Raw genomic sequence first — 21,143 nt, forward strand, 5'->3', positions numbered from 1 at the left:
GAGGTTGATGAATTAATAGGGATTTGAATTAGGTTATCTAAATTAATGGTTGAAAATTTTTTAAATTGTTCAGCCGAAATAAGGGAGGTAACTGGGATTCTTCTTCCAGTTCTACGCCGGCCAGTTTTGAAACAATGTTTCTTTTACTGCTTCTGTTTACATTTAGGTAATGATGAATGTAGTCCCAGTTCGTTTAGTCTAGAGCACAATGTAGAGTGGAGAGCCAAGGAGTGATCATTTAAAGCAATTAATGAGGGTCCATCGTAGTATAAACGGGTTGACTGATGAGTATCACGTGATGGCAGTTTGTTCAAAAACAGTGGAGCAAGACAGCTGAGAAAAAGTCTAATCGTTCTCATTTCCAAAACAAGGAGATGAAGAAACACATACAAATTTAACAGCCAATACATAATGAACACAACAACAAAGATGAAAACAGGCAACAAGCACAAATATCATGAAAACGGCACTAAAAAAAGGAACAGCTGCTTCAAGCCGGTTAAGTGATAGCAGCCATCTTGTTTAAGGGGAATAAGAGTTTATCAGAATATGCAGTGTTGTCAGGATACACAGAATAGTAATTTATCAGAATATGCAGTGTTGTCAGGATATGCAGAATAAGAGTTTGTCAGAATATGCAGTGTTGTCAGGATATGCAGAATACGATTTTATCAGAAAATAGTGTTATCAGGATATGCTGGATACGAGGTTATTATTAGAATATGCACAATGTTGTCAGTATATGCAGAATACGAGTTTATCAGAATATATGCAGTGTTGTCAGGATATGCAGAATGAGTGTTATTGTGATATACAGAATATTACAATATTGTTGGTATACACAGAATACCATGGCTGTTCCAGGGAGTAAAACATACTTGGAAACCATTTTCAATGTGGTGTAGCCACCCACTGAAGCAATTTAGAATTTCTTTTTTTCTTATTATCTTTTTGAGTAGTTAGAGTACCATAGCATATATTTTATTTAAAATGTCATTCTCTGAGTACCATATATATAATGGAGCAACACTTTATAAAGTTTTTTTCAGGATATGTAGAATATTACACAATGCTGATTCAAGTAATGACTCTCAACACTTAATATTACAATGTTTGTTCCTAAAACTCAGATGTCAAATACCTGTTGGATGGAAAAAACAAAACAAGACCTTTATGTAAATATTCTATACCGGAATGTGAAATAAACTAAATTTAAACCTTCCTTGTGGTTAAAAAAAAAAAAAGATTCTGCTAATTGTGAAATATGCAACATAGTTGCTACATCTCTATCAAATTACAAGATGACTTCAAAGAATCCATACCTGTATAAAACTGGAATGTAATTAAACACAACATATAAAATGGAAGATGAGAGAGAAAGCGAGCACTTGATGTTGTGTGGACAGTTATTAATGCTCAAAAAACATAGACTTATGAAGATTCTTGCTATCATAAAATATCTAGAACCTTTACAATTGAATACAACCAAATAGCTGTCATTGTCAAAGGATACCGAAACCTCAATACATAATCATTAAAATAACTGAACTCCCTGATCAGTAAACATGCAACTTTATTTACTAGAAATGTGTCCATGGAACATGAACAGCCCACAACAGTCTTTAAGAAACTGCCCACATCACTAAACAAAACTAGGAAAATGAATTGATAGACAAGGGTAACAATTAGATGCCATAACACATTTATATTGGGGCATATAAAAAGAAACGTTATTCCATTCAAATGAAATTTACTAATACGCTACACATCTGAATAAAGTATTTGCAATAAAAGTCCTTAATTGTACCTGATAATATTCTTCTAGCTCCTCAATGCGTCCTTTTTCAGGACAAAACTGTGTCATAGACAAGTCCACATATTTGAAAAGAATCTCAAGCATCTGTAATGAAATAAATCAAGAAAAATTATTTCTATCTAATACAACATTCAAAAGTAAGTGACTGAAATTGTTCAGTAACTTTTATTTCAAATGATGACTTGTGTAAGATTCAATTTATGGTAAACTGAAAGAATAATGATTTTATTCAATATAACTACAATATAATAGAGTGAAATGACTCTAAAGTGCATTCATCTGCCTAATAATAATAATAATAAATAATAATGTTAATAATAATAATAATAATAATGTGGACATAGTACAGTGTTCAATCTTTAGAAGCTCCAAGCATTTTACTATATTAGATAGCACATAAAAACATATACAAGGACAAGATTACACAAACAAACAACATGAAATTACAAAACAAACACATGCTGACAATAATTAAGGAAGTAAACAATAAATCTTTTAGTCTGTTCTTTTAGGCAAAATATGTAAGTTTCAAGACCACTCTTGAATGAGATCAGTTTTCCTTATGTCTAACATCAATGTCCAATTCATTCCACATAGCTGGGCCCTAGTATGCGAAAGAACATAACAGCCCACTATAATGTGCCCTACATTATGTCTTTCAATTACAAGATGGCATGATGTCATTCTTGATATTATGAGGTGTGACCTTATTAACCTAAAAGTATATAGAAAAGTAACTGTGTGTAAAAAAAAATATTACTATGAACTGATGAGCACATCTTTCACAACAGGTCATACAACATAGAAAGAAAAAAAATATGATGATGTAGCTCTTTTGTTCTTGACTGGACATATTTTTCTCACATAACCTAATATTGAACCATATGTTCATTTAGGAAGACATTTGGTGTTTAGGATTTAGTTGTGCTTGGAATAGAAAAACCTGAAATGTTTCCTGAACCATGTTGATTACAATGATATTTTGTAGTGGAGGTGTCATATCTGATATCAAAAGAGCAATAATTCTGTCACATTTGGACCTAAAAAAACCCCAAAAGTTTTAAAAGGCACATATACATGGAATTGACAAATTCATCTACTATATGACATCAGTTAGGTGTAGGATTGCAGATCTATGCTTCTCATAAGAAGTGCAAAAGGATGGACAGATGAACAGATTGATGGACATCTGCATATGGGGGCCCTAAATAAGTTGTTGTTAATGTTGTTGTTGTTGTAGGGTTTAACGCCATTTTTCAGCACACGATAGGCTATACATGGTGGCCAGTATTAATGGTGGAGGAAGAACACAGGAAAACCCCGGAAAGAACTACCGACCCATGAGAAGCTACTGGCAAGCTTTCTCACATACCCACGCTGGCTGAATCCGAGACTCGAACCCACGCAGACAGAGGTGAGATGGCAGTGATCTGTAACGGACAGCGCTTTAGACCACTCGGCCACTCGGGGCCCCTCCCTAAATAAGAATAAGGAACAAAGGTTCCTTGGAACATCTGTCACACTATGGTATATATATGCATTTGTGTTTTATTGCACAGCAACACCATGGGAGTTACACTTTGTTAGACAAGAAGAGTAAGTGCACCACTGAAACAACACCTTTAATGTGACAAGTCCAATGTAACGGCATAAGACACTCCAAATGTGTAACAACAAACTTCAACACAAAGTCCTAATCTTTATGATGCTGCTACTATTGCAAATGTGTAACAACAAACTTCAACACAAAGTCCTAATCTTTACGATGCTGCTACTATTGCAAATGTGTAACAACAAACTTCAACACAAAGTCCTAATCTTTACGATGCTCCTACTACTGCAAATGTGTAACAACAAACTTCAACACAAAGTCCTAATCTTTACGATGCTGCTACTACTGCAAATGTGTAACAACAAACTTCAACACAAAGTCCTAATCTTTACGATGCTGCTACTACTCCAAATGTGTAACAACAAACTTCAACACAAAGTCCTAATCTTTATGATGCTGCTACTACTGCAAATGTGTAACAACAGACTTCAACACAAAGTCCTAATCTTTACGATGATCCTACTACTGCAAAGATGATCTAAAAATCTACTACAGTAGGCATGAAAAAACTGCACAAAATTTTACTGCAGTTAAACATCATCATAAAATGATGGCCAGATTTAAAAGAAAATTGCCACTGTAGTGTAAATACATGTATTGATAGTAATAGTTAATTTTAATCCGCAAGTTTCTAAAGTCTTAGTTATATACTTATAAAAGCTATAATCATTTTTGGACAATATGATATGCGTGTCCTGAAAGGTTTGTTATAAACATATTCTTGTGTATGCAAAGTTAACTCACCAGCTCTGAGACAATTTCTTTCCTTTTACTGTGAGAGTGGGTCATGCCAACAACAGCTTTGGCTTTCCCTTCATAAAATGACTGGGCTAGAGACAGAGCTTCTTGGTACTTCTTCTCTTGCACCAGTACATCAATTCTCTGAAAAGAAAAAACAAACTCAGTTTTGTACTCATTTGATTTTTTGAACATTTTTGTACGGGTAGTAAAACCATAAGGAATGTACTTTTACATTTTGTGCTGCATATGTGTATCTCTATCATTACAGCTCTGGAGTCTACTGTTTTTTTTGTTGCTGCTATTCCGCTTAATATAAACTGGCCATAACAACTTCTCCACTCAGTATTCACAGACTTAAAACAACGTAAACATACACTCAGACCAAGCAGTGATATATTTAAAACTGGTCCGAAAGTTTGGGTGAATGGTCAAGAATACAGAGTTTACTGTATTTTCATGCAGGATACTAAAATTCTACAAAATAACAATGTTAAACTATGACCTTGGCATTAAAATGGAATGTGAGATAACAACCCCCAAAAATGCAATATAATGCATATGACAATCCCAAAAATCTTAAGTACGTCATATTCCTTGGAAGGAAGTTCTTAAGAAAATCTCAACAAGATAAAATATTTAGGTGTCATCAGTAATCTGAAATGGAATCTTCAAATTCAATAAATATGTACAAAAGCAGATCATACTTTAGGACAGTGCTGTCCAACCTGCATGCCGCAGGCCACGTGCGGCCTGCTGGCTGATTTTAAATGGCCTGCCATAGGTCGAGCAGCTATGTAGTCGTTGCTTTTCAGTTTTCTGCTACGGCCCTCAGGTCCAAGAAAAACATTTTTCAGTGGCCCAAAAAGGTTGGACAGCACTGCTTTAGGACAACTAAGACGTAACTTATCATCTTGCCTTTTGAATGAGAAAGAATTTGCTTTCAGATGTTTAGATAGACCTATTTTAGATAAAGCTTGTACAATTTGGGACACTCACTCCCAGATATTACTGAATGAAATGAAACAATTCAAACGCAAGCAGCTGAAATTGTTAGATCTAATTATTAATCTTTAAGTTATTAAATTAATATTTTTTAAGATCTATATGATAAAAAGCAAAACAGTCAAGATGTTTAATTTCTGAAAAATCTTGTATAAAATAAAAGATAATCTCGAAGGTGAAACAAGTAAAATCCATAAAATATGTAGACTAATTAACTAATGTTTATTTACATACCTCATTCCAGGACCTCAGAGTGTACACATACACTGTCTTTGCACCAAGGAGAAGGAGTTGTCCTTTATGGCTGACAACAGTCTGGTAGCAAGCATGGTCTCCAGCATATGCCTGAAGATTCATAAAGATAGAGAAATGGTATTTATGGCTTCCATTGATACACATTATTCAACATTCAGACAGGACCAATAAATAAGTGTCTGGATATTGATTTTACAATATAGAAAATGAGCACCACAATCAATATGACATCAATGTCAAAACTGGGCTTCATAACTGTGAGATTCTTGTTAGTTTCTCAAACAAATTGCACCAGAAAGTCAACCAAGTGTATGATAACTGCATTATATTTTCGAGGTCTGTCACTTATTCCTTCAGTAAATACCTCCTTTATTGAGAAAATTCCCCCGAGATGCTTCCAGGATATTTTCATATGGGGGGGGGGGAGTTCCTCGCCTTGTCACAAAAATAAGCGTGGAATGGAACAAAAATGAGTGGAAGGAGGAAATGGCCTTAGTTCAATATTTATGTAACATTTAAATATCCATACCACTTTCTACAGGAAATATCTTTTAGATTATTTTGCTCCAAAATAAGATTTTTCACTAACAATAAGCTCTTGAATTAGCACTCTAGTGACACCTATGCCAGATTAGCACTCTAGTGACACCTATACCAGATTAGCATTCTAGTGACACCTATGCCAGATTAGCACTCTAGTGACACCTATGCCAGATTAGCATTCTAGTGACACCTATGCCAGATTAGCACTCTAGTGACACCTACGCATGACTTACTATTCCATAATGCCCTACTAGGATTTTAAATCCATTATAACCATAGGGTTCTTGTTTCAACAAAGTTATTTTGATCAAACAATTGTCTTTACTCTTCAATTTCGGTTTGAAATTTTTACTTATTAGATTTATTGTAACCTTTATGCTAGGCTTATATGGTTTTGTTGCACATGATCATGTAGGGCTAAATTGGGATGAGAAAAGAAGCTAAAAGTGTCTGTATTTTAATACAGCCTTTTCAAAATTTAATTTCAAAATACAGCTACAATGAGGGGTTGACCGGCATGCCATCTGTTTTTATACATCTAGCATGTACAATGTACATTGGATTCTTATTTAATGCCACTTTTTGGCTCTAGATCACTCGCTCACATCACCATTAACACTTTCCCAGCTCCTGTACTCTGCTATACTTCCTAACTTTAAAAATAAATTGCATTCATTACTATGGTCAGCCAGTATTTGCCAATTTTATTTGTTATCTAAAGATGAACAATCTGCCATTTTGGATCTTGCACCTGGGGGCATCTCTGATTCCCCCACTGAATTCAAACAGAGGGAAGAATCCCCTACCCCAATTATTAAGCTCTGGAAATATACCCTGTACATTAACATAAACATACAGTAGGTATCATCATACTACTGTATTGAATAAAAATAAGGCAGCTCATTTTATACTCTCCTGTTTATTCTGCTGCTTTCACAAACAAATCCTTCAACATGCAAATAAAAATACCAGTGAGTATCCACTCATGAACAACAAAGTCTTTATAAGACTTCCAATTTTCATGTATTCCACTCATCTGTAGGAGAAACAAAGTTTTAAAACATATTAAAGACAATATTCCTATTTAAACAAGTATTCTGTGGAATGTAATATCTCAACTGTGAATCAGAACCTGATGACATAGGTGAGACAAATGGAATCATATCATATCAAGGTACAACTTTCAGGTATGTAGTAACATTATCCCATCATTAAATATTTCGTTTAAAATTATTTCAGCTAAATACAGCAACATGTGGAAGATAAGTGAATTTCGAAACCTTCCACACAAATGCAAATGTTGATGATGCTGCCACTGTCGAAAAAGTTATACCAGACCTCTGAAATTGCTGTTACCTGTTAGACATGTCCAACAAAACTTGTTGTTTGACCGACTATAACATTCCCAAATCAGACACTGGGAGTTTCTGCTAAGAAACTCTTATTCAGACTTCATAAGTAATTGTTTTAACTGAGATTCATACATGGGGTATCGACCTTAACTTATTTACATGATATACATTGCCACAGGTGTAAAATTGTCCCAGGGCTGCAATAAACAGTACATTGTAATTTAATTAATTCCATCCCTCAAAAATTTTTGGTGTAGTCCATTTTGATTTCACTCGTAAAGAGAGTTCCCCAACAAATGTAATTTTCAAACACAAGAGAAAGAAGTGAAATATTTCCTACTCAAATCATGAAGTATACCAACAACTATGGCTCTGTACTAATGTGTAGCAAAAACAGCGAATAACAAGTCTGATTGTAATAGTAACTGCTACACCCCTACAAATTTGAATGGTTCTGTTCCATGTCATAGTCCAGGTACACTAAATGCAGTCTATCAGTGTAGAACAATCTCACCTAGCACATGTACATCTGAGTCACATGCTGCTGACAGCAGTGTTTCTAGCCATTTTATATAAAATACATATGGATCCTGTCCAATTTTAAGATTTTAAATGACTTCAAAACTTGAGGATAAGTATGGGTACATACTGAAGTTCACTTTTCCAGTATTATGGAAAGGGGTGATGGTACTGCCTTCAACTGCCTCTGCCATAATAAATGTCCAACAACAGTACACACATTTTCCAAACATATGAATGATTCCTATGTCTCAATATTTACTGGCAAGATAAAATGGATTCAATCTGCTTGATAGGACACAGTTTTAAAATGTCTGCCATTGTGATATGCAAACTAGCTAGAGTACTTTGTCATGCCAGTAGATTCTAAATTTCTTCTAGCAACAGTTATGCAAGCATGCAGAATAGGATAATGATATTGTGTAGATGAAAACAAAGAAGATGTCTAGAGGTCTGTATTCTTCTCCACCATCATCAAATGATTTTTCTCATATTCTGATTACTCATCTGCTGCCATAATACTATCAGTATCAAACAAGCAGCATACACTATAACACTAATCTTGAACAGATCTGCAGCTTTAATTCTGCTGTTGCAAATCTGAATTAAACTTGTGTGGACCAATACACGTCTGACGTGTTTTAACATTTGTTTCTGATTTGATACATTTAAAACTAGAGCTACATCACTCTGATTTTTAATACATAAATATTTCACAGAATGACACTCAACAGCACCCACCACCAGCATGAGTGAGTGAAATATGGTCAGTACACTTTATGCATTCTGTACAAGTAAAATCAGTTTATTTAGGTTATAATGCAACTATGCAGCTTGTCCTAAGGGTAAAAGTTAAGGTAATATGTTTCCAACCACCATTTTCTATGTGCTGGGAATGAAAATCTTACCAAGGCCTGACTGACATTTCCTCCTGTAGCAAGGGACTTGAAGAAACTGTTGTTGTAGATAAGTTGTACTTCTGAGATATCTATCACCTACAAAATATATATATAGTAGCCTCAATATCAGTAGCTACTGCTAATACAGGTACATTTTTTTCACACAATTTGTTATCAAAATATCAAAGCAAAGTTGGGAAACTTGTGCTTAAATCACCAGTATTCATAGGGCATCAGTTTTCATGGATCTTTTTGTTGCTACAAACTATAAATTTAAAGGTAAAATGAACAGCAATCTTTCCATGAAAGCGATACGACTCCATCTCCAAATATCCAAATTTAAGTACTTATGTACTCATAAAAATATAAGGAGCAATTTTTTGTTTTGGCAAATTATGTTTTTCTGAGAATATTTACCCAATCAAATTTATGTCAAAAGCATGAACTCTGCTATATCCTGAATCCTGCCCTTTTGAAAGAGATGAAAATCTGTTTTCCATTTACATACTATAGACAAAGGGAAGTAACCCTTATCCACTACCTTGATATTCTACCACCAGGTGGCTACCCAACAACTGGATGTTTACCAGTTTTAAGCTGGGTATAACATGAATTAGGATGTATGTATTTGTCATGAAGTATGGGAGGGTCTTATAGTAATGAAATCAGGTGAACATTGAATGTTTACAAAGGTTGATTAAAAATTTGCTTTATCCTTTGAATACATTCCCCAATCACAATAAATTTAGGAGAAAAGGTAACCGGAGAAGGAAATGCTAAGCATCTTACCTCTGTAGTATGTGGGATCAATACATTAAACTCAAGAAAACTGATGTAGCAGACATGATGAGCCTGCCAAAACTGCCCATGAAAACATACTGTTGTTGGGTGACCCCAACATTAACAGAAACTCAGTGGAGCAATGAGGATTCCATGATTCAGTTTGTTGACTGAATTCTATTATCCAATACGAACTATACTTCACTTTCTTCTCCTTATTCAGTATACTCAAAAAGTGGTAAAAATCTGTGAGGTTTTCAAAGTACATCATAGAGAAAGGCCGATGTCTCACTTAAAGCAGAATGGGATTATACCAATGTTTGTGCCAGCTGCATGTAGATAATTAGCAACCCCTAGATTTAACTGTTAATAACTTTTACAAAGAGGAACTCAAATCAAAATTTCATAAGTAGTATTCAATACAGGTGATTGATCAGTTAAAAGAAATGGAAGACAGTGGAGATGTACCTTCAGCTCAGGTCTCTGTGTGTGTGTGTGTGTGTGTGATCTGGATTTTTAATGTAGCTTTAACAATTTTTCAGTCATATCGCTACGATGTCTGCAGTGTGACAGTTTATAGTGATGCCTAGCACTGGGGCATCATGCCGCAGACATGTAGCACAATGTCCCACCTGGTCACATTATCCGGACACTAGGCCGACCAGTCCTAACACTAACCTCTTAATGCTGAGTGCCAAGCGAGGCACCTGTTAGTACCATTTTCATTAGTCTTTGGTATGACTCGGCTGGGGATCAAACCCATGACCTCTCGCATCTGAGGTGGATGCTCTAACCACTAGGCCATTGGAGTGATCCAGCTCAGGTCTCAGGTGACCTGAAAATATCTACTCTTAAATTAATTCATGCAATGTGGCTTATCTACACATGTGAAAAGTATAATTTTGGAGACCTGAATGAATTGGCTTTTAGAAAGCATTACTAATCTGCTGATTGTTTATTTAGCAGTTACTTGAAACCTGCCATCTAATCGATGGGAATCATTTGTACTAAAACAAATAAAGAAGGATACAGACAGAGAGTCAATCTTCATTTTTACTATACATGAGATGCCTTCCCACTGTATACGACAGAAGTGTGCATGTTTGTTTGTGTGTATCTGCTTGGTTAATATTTTGTTGTGACTTAAATCTGTAGTCTAGCTCACCCACATATGCCACGAACACTGGCATGCCATGAATTTAAAGCATTTCACAGTACATCACTATCATTCTATCCCAATAACCTTCAGCTGATGGTATAAAGACTATAACACAAAATTTCAAATAATGATAATGCCACCATTCCTACAAAAAAATGCAAAGATAGAATGATACAATTCTGACCTCTAATTCCTCTTCAGACCTCACATCAATCACATGCAGCTTTTCTGTCGTATCCAAGGTAACAAGTGTTTTAGGGTTCATCCACTGTAATACAAAACGATAGCTGACTGTGCAAGCACATTCATAAAAAAGGTACAAGATTCACCTTGTATTGGAACACTGCAAATTTTTGGGCATCTAAATTGTTTTCAAATATAATTTTTAATGCAATGTTAATATAGGGACATTACAATAAATATTTTGTACAAGACAAATTTTGGGATATTTGCTATCAAATGTGAACTTCTTTCATGGGCTTTGACCACATGTTCAACTAGCTACTTAACACTTTAAATATCCTTATCCTCGATATGGAGGAAAAGGGCTGCATCAACTGCAGCAGAGAAACAGTTGTTACATGCTGCTAAATCATCTATGCCAGATTGTCATTGAGTCACCATGAGACCTGCATAGGTGACAGTTAGACCCACACTTCTGGGGCCCCGAGTGGCCGAGTGGTCTAAAACGCTCTTCATTACGGATCACTGCCATCTCATCTCTGTCTGCGTGGGTTCGAGTCTCAGATTCAGCAAATGTGGGTATGTGAGAAAGGTAGCTTCTCATGGGTCAATGGTTCTTTCCGGGGTTTTCCTGGGTTCTTCCTCCACCATTAATACTGGCCTCCATGTATAGCCTATTGTGCGACCTCCCACATCTGAGGCGAACAATTATGCCATACGGCATTAGGTGCATAGTGGAATCATAAACAGAGCTCTGTCTTACTAACCAATATCTTGATCTCACTTTTTAAAATATATAAACTGGGTTATCATTTTAAACATGCACCAAACATCCAGAACTTGTCCCAATTGCATATATTGTACTGATCGACTGCACGATGATAAAAGATGGACTGTTCTTACAATAGAAGAACAGTATACTTACAGCATTGGTCTAAATACTTAAAATTAGGACATTTTGCAAAATCTGAATGCACTAAATGCAATTTTAGTTCTTTTGTGTGAATGCTTCTGTTATCAAGAGCTTTGTATAAGCAAACATTATTTTGTCAGTATCTTAATAAATTGGTTCTCATATATGTTTTGCCCATTTTGTAATAATTGACTAGCAAATACTGCAAGACTGCTGCAATGCAAAAAAAGTGACATTTAACTGAAAACATTTGTCTTGCAAATCTGTGAATTTAACGATTAAAAGGAATACATTCTTGAAAAACCACTCCTACAAGAAACCACCTGTCTTGAGATGTCACATTATCAGTGCACAGATTTACTAATTATAAATTAAAACATGCCATGTGAGACCACATTTCTAGAAAAAATATGATTTTCTGGGCAGATAGTTTGTCTTTCAAGACAGGTTTAATGGTATTGTTAAAATCCATCAACCTTTAGCAATCTAGATGGAATTTTACAAGGGATGAAATATGATGATGGTCATCATAGAAGGATACATTTAGTCAAATATGAACATCATAGAAGGATACAATTAGTCAAAAATGAACATCACAGAAGGATACATTTAGGCAAATATGGTCATCTTAGAAGGATACATTCAGTCAAATATGAACATCATAGAAGGACACATTTAGTCAAATATGAACATCACAGAAGGATAAATTTAGTCAAATATGGCCATCTTAGAAGGATACATTTAGTCAAATATGAACATCATATAAGGATACATTTAGTCAAATATGAACATCATAGAAGGATACATTTAGTCAAATATGAACATCATGGAAGGATACATTTAGTTTAAATATGAACATCATAGAAGGATACATTTAGTCAAATATGAACATCATATAAGGATACATTTAGTCAAATAAGAACATCATAGAAGGATACATTTAGTCAAATATGGTCATCATAGAAGGATCCATTTAGTCAAAAGTAAACTACCATGATTAAAATTAAGTCTTCATAAATCTGAAGATAAATAAGCATTTCATGAAAAATAAAGAACATCAGACTGAAAGAATAAATATCATAATGGGATACAGTCCTGTACAGTTTCTTTAACCTGTCAGAAAATTAGCAAATTCAGAAGTTGAAACCTTGTCCTCTGTTTTAAACGAATGTGAAATAAAATATAGGATACTCACATTAATGCTCAAAAGTTTGTATGGGACAGACATTTTCTGAAGACCAGAACATTTGATATCTTGTGCACTGGTACAGAATACCTGCAAAATAACATACCAAAACATACACAAATTTCATCCGACATTTTGGGAAAATACATCAGTCTATATTGCTCTTTAGAGAAGGCATAAAGTGTTCTGAGTTATAGTCAAGGTTTATGCTGATATAAACCAAATACAAATCTGTATAATAATGGCATTTTGTTGTCAAAATCCATGACAAGGTTTCTTGAAAAGAAAATTACACTAAAATGAGTTGCAATTCTTATGTTACGTATTTAGGCTCGAATAAACAGTAACAAAAGAAAGAGTGAAAACAAGCTTTGAAAAATGTAACAAATAATTTACTTCCCTGGAAAAAATCTGTAAAAATGAAAAAATAAGAACTTATGGTTTTAAGAATCAAATCCAAAATTAATCCAAGGATAATCCATGAATTAAATTGTATAAGTCCTAATAATGAAATGTTCTACTGAATTCAAGTTGAAGTCCCGATGAAGAGTCCAAGATGGAAGGCAATGATTTATACTGTATCCTTTGTGATGTTGTAAGGTCTACAATTCTGTGTTTATCATGATGACACTCTGCCTCAACCAACTTGATTCACTTCAAGGCAAACTTTAAATAATTATACAGTGAATGTGATATTATTGTGCTACAAGACTTGAAAAATAATAGACTTTAGCAAGCAACTGACCTTTGACCCCATTTTTGCCTTTCACAGGCAAGATCAAAAGCGGTATTTGCCCCTATCATTTACAGTAGAACACGAGGATTCAAGCATGGATTTAAAAAATGCCATTAAAAGAATTGTTTCAGCTCATGTTAAACTGACTATAATTGCAATTCTTGTACATTTAACCCTCCACTTCTTGCAGGGATCCCAGGGGAGGTAAGCCTACCTGATGGAAATATATTGTAGATTCTCGTGCAAATGCTAGCACTGGGTCAATGACTCTATCCTGTTCAGACACCTGAATAATAACAAACTGCCAAGCCAGAAGTGGAAGAGTGGATGAATCACCCTGTCAATAGAAATATGTAAATTAACAAAATGAAAATCTACCATAATTGCTTTGTCAGCAAATTCTGCAGTGATTATGACGATGTGCTTTATCTGAGTGCTGTATTGAATCACTCTCATATTCCTCTTTTAAATCTAACTGTCATACCTAGAATCACATGAAAGAGTATTGCCTAACTGATTCTGTTGCATGACTGGGGCTCTCTCTGTAATTTTTATATGATCTTCTATCTTTCTCCCTCTGAGTCACATATGTTTTCCTTATGCACCTCTCTGCCACACTGTATTTTTATTTAAAAAATATGTTGCATTGCCAATAAAGATAAATGCAGCCAATGATTTCAGACTGATCATAAAATCATATCTTTGTCTCTACAAAAATTAACAACTTCATTTGTTCATGTATTTTGGACAGTGCTGTGATATTATTTGAACAATACTTATCCAGAACATTTTGTCAATAGTTCTGGACCATTTTGAAAGTAATGCAGGAAGTGATGACATTATTTACAGTTACAGACCTTGTTCAATGGAAATTCATGCAATATCTAATTAATATTTTTGACACTATGACAGATAAATCTGACTGCTTCTTGATTCTGCTTAAGGAAAACTGCCTTGAAGTTGTAAAACTTTGTTACAATTGAACCTACATTATATGGAAATATGACATCTGTTTATATTCTAGGATGTACTGCTACTCTACCTGAATGAGTTAGCTTTGCATATTTTTTATCTGCAAAATAATTTGTAAAAATACTGAAAAAAATTAATCATATCTGAAACTCTAACTTATCCCTCACTTTTACTGTGATCTTGATCGATATATATAAAAGGAGGAAACTGCAGTCAGACAATAATTACTGAAAATAAATATGTTTTGCAATGTTTAATAGATATTAATGGATATTACAATCATATATCCTAGTTTAAATTTTGTCCCTCTATCAGTTTGGAAGATACTTACATATTTGATGGCAGATTGGCATCATTTTTAGAGACATAAATGCCTTTTTGCCATAATATTTTCTGTTAAATTTGGTCTAATTGTGTTCAATGGCATTTTGGAAGAATTATCAATTTTTTTTTCTATTATAAGTAACAGCAGCCATATTTGATATTTTTTTAATTTGGCAACATTTATTCAACTCTGAAAACCCTTGATGTCAAATTGTTTAAATCAACTTTTGTTCAATTCTTCAGTGAAATTTCTGAGATGTCAATAATCGTTTTTGTCTATTAGAGTAAATTCCCGAGCAACAATTACTTTCTAGAGTTAAATAATTTTGTATATTTTAAATTCATAAATTATGTACTTACTTTCAATGGATGAGTAAAAACAACCTTCAGGTGTGGTCTGAGAGTAACAAGCAGAACCTGTGAGACAGTAAAATATATCAGAAATGAGCACATTTTGATTACTAATCAGAAAACAATTTCATACAAAAATGTTAAGCAAGACGCATTTGGGAGTGCATTAAAACAGATCCAAAATATAAGATACTGACCAAAATTTAAACTAAATATCAGTATAAATTTTTATATCTTTTGCTGTCTAATGATATTTAAAATTTAATGTCAAATGTTCCATTCTATCTGTACTTGAAAATCATCAACAGAAAAATAAATTATACTAAGTCAAACGGGAAGATGTAAATGCAGGCTGATGAGACTTGCTGGAAATGTATAAACATTGATAATGTCTTTGGCTGCTGATGAGACTTGCTGGAAATGTATAAACATTGGCAATGTCTTTGGCTGCTGATGAGACTAGCTGGAAATGTATAAACATTGACAATGTCTTTGGCTGCTGATGAGACTAGCTGGAAATGTATAAATATTGGCAATGTCTTTGGCTGCTTATGAGACTAGCTGGAAATGTATAAACATTGGCAATGTCTTTGGCTGCTGATGAGACTAGCTGGAAATGTATAAACATTGGCAATGTCTTTGGCTGCTTATGAGACTAGCTGGAAATGTATAAACATTGGCAATGTCTTTGGCTGCTGATGAGACTAGTTGGAAATGTATAAACATTGGCAATGTCTTTGGCTGTTATTAACATAAAGGAAATAGCAATAGGAAAGGGGAGGTAAGAATTTCCTCCCCTACTAGTAGAGTACATAGATGGAAAAGGCAAAATTGTCATCTTTTTCAGGAAGGCTGGATTCAGGAGGTAGGAAGCTCATTTTCCTAATGTCGGTCATGCTCAGGGAAGGTATGAAAAGGAAAGAAAGATATATTTACCCTACATCAATGGAATTTATTTTTAAAAGGAAAAGTATTTTTCTAAGCCAGTTTAAAAACAAGAGAATGATTGCCTACATTTACTTTGCATTTTACAATCAATCAGTAAAGAAATTCTGATTCTGACCACAAGATTCTTAAACTTAACTGTTTCTCTTATTAATATGATGCAAACTATAGCCATAAAACATGCTGGCTAAAACACAGCCCTGTTTCTCATGCCATTTACAATGGGGAAGGTATGTGACAGGTCATTATTGTTTCTGACCTGACCAAGCTGGTCTTCATGTAGCTGGATGACCATGGTAAGGAACATTGGAGGACAGCCGAGCTTTTCAAGGATTTTCCACAGTCCAGTTCTGCTCACCATGTCAAATGCCTTCATCAGGTCTATTAATGTGATGTAGTCCTCTGTTTTGTTCTCTGCATTTCTCTTAGATCAGATCTGTCTCAGGATGAACACCATGTCAGTTGTGCCCCTGTTGGCTATGAAGTCACACTGACACTCTGGAGCATGTTCTTCTGCAATGGTGGGCACCAGTCTGTTGATCAGCAACACTCTAGCAAGGATTTTGCCTGCAATGGAGTGCAGAGTTATCACACGGTAGTTTGAGCAGTCAGACCTTTCCTCCTTGTTTTGTGCAAGGTGATGATGACTGCATCTTGGAGGTCTTGTGGAAGTTTCCCTCGATCCCAGCAGCAAACAAAGAACTCATCGAGTTTGGTGTGCCATGCTGGGCCTCCTCTCTTCCATATCTCTTGTGGGATACCATCTTTTCCTGCAGCCTTTCCAGTCTTCAGCTGTTTTATGGCTTTTACAGTCTCTTGCAGTGTGAGTTCCTCATTGAGTTCCATCTTTGGTGGCTGTTGTGGGAAGTGATCAATAGCTGTCTCCTGGACTATATGGTTAGTGCTGAAGAGGGTGTGGAAGTGCTCTGACCAGTGGTTTAGGATAGATTCCGTCAGTGAGTAGGTCTTGGCCATCTGCACTCTGTAGGGGGTTCTGTATTTGGAAGGAAGGACCATCCACTGGTCTGAACGCTTCATACAACCCCTTGTAGTCAGTGTCAACGTACAGCTGGGTTCTTTCTGCAAGCTTTGTCCACCATTCATTTTGTATGTTTTGGAGCCTGCACTGGAGGGAGCTGCAGATAAGGTGGAAAGTTGCTTTCTTCTGTGGAAAGGATGGTTGAGCGAGGTGGTGTTAGTACACTGATTTCTTTTTGGCAAGCAGTTCTTGGATTTCTTGGTTGTTTTCATCAAACCAGTCTTTGTTTTCCTTAGTGGTGAATCCAAGGATTTCCATCTGAGGTTTGCAGAATGACAGCCTTGATGTGATTCCACATCTCTTCAAATCTAGACTGCAGGCTCCATAGGGGGCTCTGTATTTGGAATGAAGGACCATACACTGCTTTCAATGTTTCATAGAACCCCTTGCAGTCAAAGTGTCAGTGTATTGCTGAGTTCTTTCTGCAAGCTTTGTCCACCATTCATTTTGTATGTCTTGGAGCCTGCACTGGAGGGAGCTGCTGATAAGGTGGAAGGCTGCTTTTCATCAAACCAGTCTTTGTTTTTCTTCGTGGTGAATCCAAGGATTTCTTCTGAGGCTTGCAGAATGGCAGCCTTGATGTGATTCCACAGCTCTTCCGGATGTAGATCTGGTGGAAAATTAGGTTCTTCAAGTCTAGACTGCAGGCTTTCTTAAAAATCTGCCTTGATGTCTGCAAAAATAAAGGTTTTTGATTTGGAGCTTCCTCCTTGTTGTCTGAGCCTGGGCTTTAAGTGGAAATCGAGTTTGCATTTGACAAGATGATGATCTGTGTGGCACTCTGCACTGGGCATCACTCTGGTATGAAGGACGTCTTTTAAGTCCCTCTGGCAAACTATGATATAATCAATTAGGTGTCAGTGTTTTGATCTAGAATGCATCCAGGTCATTTTCAGGCTGTCTTTCTGCTGGAATACAGTGCTTGTGATGGTGAGGTGTAATTCTGTGCAAAATTGCTTTGAAATTGACATAAAATATATAAACACACAAAGCAGAGAAAGGAAGTATATAATAAACAACAAACTAAATTCCTGCATCATTCCTTGTTAAGTAAAAGAACTGTGTGATATGGTAATGAAAGGCCTAATGATCCTGACATATCCCCACATCATATCAAATTCAATCTCTCTGTCAATTCAGAACAAACAAATTTACAATTTTGTGTTTGTATTGCAGAAGTAGTTACCTTTGATAATGAAGCCATGGCCAGTACAGAGACATCTTGCATTGGATGGTCCTTTATTGTGTAATTCATATGAAGAGGTTCTATTACGCAAACTTCTCCACGACTTCCCGAGAAGAGACACTTTGATTCACATGTCCTCACTCCGATCAGACGCCTATGCATAAAGACACATATTATTCTGAATATTTGTAAAATGGAACATTGATAAAATAATAAACGTTTTGAACAAAAACCCTAATTTACATCTGCCAAATAATGTATGCTCTCTCATTATGCTTAGCTGTCAAGTACACAAACATGCAGATATGCCCATTGTCAGTACTGCTCACTGGTCACGGATATATATATGTGACATCAAAATACTAGAAAGACTTTCCATTGGAGCTGCATTGTCACTCCTTATGTAGTGGTCCTCTCTACCATTTATTACATTTGAAAGACCAACAACTTTGAAGCTACTAATTATCATGTCCTTTTTCTTCTTTAATTCTTCACTGGCTTCAAAAATCCAATCATCTGCTGCTTTGTAGGGGACAGAATTTTTTCAGTTGCCTCCTCACCAGCTTCCCTGGTTGCAATATTTTTGTAAGCATGGTCCTTCATTTACGTGGACCATTTTTTTTCCACATCAGCCCATTGAAAGGCTTATTTAGATATAAATCCAGTGGCTGTAGTTTACTTGTCCATCTACTGGGCATTACTACCACTGTTTTTCTGGACTCTTTCATGGAGTTTTTTAATTCCATCAGTCAAATGGCCATGAAATGAATCCAACACTAGGAGAGAAGGTGCGTGCTTTGTGTGTACTTTCCAAACTTCATCAATATAATCCAACATTAGGTGTTCATCTATCAATGCTTTTTGTTGAACTTTCACCACAACTTCCTTTGGGATTTTTAGATTTTTTAAGTTTTTTTTTTGCCAAAAGATTATCATGGGTGGCAACAATTCACCAGATGCCAGGCATGTCAATAAACAAGTTAAATGGTGCTTGTCATTGACGGTACCTCTAATACACATCTATCTCGTTTTGACTTTATCAATTATCTTCCCTGGAACCAAGTCGAAATATACTGGCGTTTCGTCCATATTTCCAATTAAATGTTCTTCAGATTCCTCATCCTCCTGCAGCCTTGCTTTATAGCAGTCTACTTTTTCCTCTAGGTCTCAAGGTAGTTTCTAAGATACTGAAGTTCTACATCTCAGTGCAAGTCCATTTCGCTTGAAAAATCCATCAACCAATTCTCTTGAGCCCTGAAACTTTAGATTTTCCTCATGAATAACTGCAGTAGCAAAATTTTGTAACATCACAATTGTTACAGGTACATGATGGTCTTGCATACAGAGTAACCAGGATAAAAGTTCCTGCTCCTTCTCATGCGAATACATCAAGGGTCGGTCGGCACCTGGGATAGATCCTTTCTTTGTCCTTTGAATATTTTTTGCAATTCTATTTTCATACATCTTGATAGAGTACTTGGTGTAAGGTGGTATTTTTCAGCTTTGGGCCTAATTCCACATAGTTTCGCCTCCTCGACAATTCTTATTTTATCGTTGATATCCCATTTCTTATACTGTCCTCTTACTGGTGACTTTGCAGTACCAGGAAACTGTCTTACATCCCTCATATCTTTGCTGTAGTCCAGCTTGTCTACTGCAGGCTCAGGAAATTTTTCGGCAACAATGGGCACCTTTTCAACAGTATCTTTTGGTACAATGGCATTATTTGCAGCAGCATCTTTTACACTGGCAATCTCGGTAACTGAAGCAACAGACAGGTGATGGGCTTCACCTTTGTCCTTTCTGGGCCATCCAGGTCCAATTTTCTGCCTTTTGTTTGGTGGTTCTGAGCATTTAGGTGGCGGTGGGATAAAAGTCTCTCCCTTTGGCAGGGGTTTGAAGAAACTTAAAAATGAAGACATGCCCAAGCACAAACAGACCAAGATCTTTGAAGATATTAACTATATATAAATCAAACTCACTGAGTCAATGACTTTTGCATTTATGATTGAAAACTAACTGGGTTTTTAGTTTTTACTGCATTATTATATTGAGCCAATAAGATTAATTGCCCAATGGTCTGTGGTCTTTACATCTTCCTGTACTGAGATAGTGTTTTTACTGGATAAATACACTCAAATGGCTTCTGAATTCATTTTCATGGGTTCTTTGTTTCACCAACTGATGTAATCAAGAGCGCTCATTAATGACCTTGTAAAGCGTATATATTGTAATGACAACAACAGAACAAATACATAATCATTACATTTTCTTGCCGATAAAAAAGATGAAGGGCAATATGATGAATATGAATAGATTCTCAGTTATATAAAAACAGTTGCCCTTTCCAAGTAAGCTGAGCAAACGGCTTTCTACATACTTATAATTGGTGAATATTTCATTAGTTTATTTTCTTTTTCATTATTAGATGCCTCAGATACATATTTGCATGAAGGTAACAGATAATTCGGGTTTCTGTTTGATTGAGGAAACAAATGTTTATATTTCTCTTATGGGATTATACGAAATATACTTAGCAAAGAATAAATTGGTTGTTTTGCATATCTAAGTGATACATCAGCATTTTTCTGACGCAGTTTGAAACATGATGCAAATAAAAACATAAAAAT

General features: G+C 35.5%; 1 protein-coding gene across 1 annotated transcript in view; it reads right to left on the reverse strand.

The window, feature by feature from the left end:
- LOC149790504 (vacuolar protein sorting-associated protein 8 homolog) overlaps positions 1-21,143 on the reverse strand; it is a 119,089-nt gene that overhangs the window by 72,904 nt on the left and 25,042 nt on the right. The window contains exons 10-18 of the mRNA XM_089972550.1: positions 18,514-18,667; positions 15,353-15,409; positions 13,911-14,033; positions 12,970-13,050; positions 10,863-10,946; positions 8,749-8,835; positions 5,406-5,516; positions 4,173-4,310; positions 1,808-1,900 (exon numbers count right to left, since the gene is read on the reverse strand). Coding sequence (XP_089828676.1) covers positions 1,808-1,900; positions 4,173-4,310; positions 5,406-5,516; positions 8,749-8,835; positions 10,863-10,946; positions 12,970-13,050; positions 13,911-14,033; positions 15,353-15,409; positions 18,514-18,667 — 928 coding nt within the window. The remainder of the gene's footprint in view (positions 1-1,807; positions 1,901-4,172; positions 4,311-5,405; positions 5,517-8,748; positions 8,836-10,862; positions 10,947-12,969; positions 13,051-13,910; positions 14,034-15,352; positions 15,410-18,513; positions 18,668-21,143) is intronic.

The sequence above is a fragment of the Sinohyriopsis cumingii genome, chromosome 10, assembly GCF_028554795.1.
Source record: "Sinohyriopsis cumingii isolate HCF-2022 chromosome 10, ASM2855479v2, whole genome shotgun sequence".
NCBI classification, from domain to species: domain Eukaryota; kingdom Metazoa; phylum Mollusca; class Bivalvia; order Unionida; family Unionidae; genus Sinohyriopsis; species Sinohyriopsis cumingii.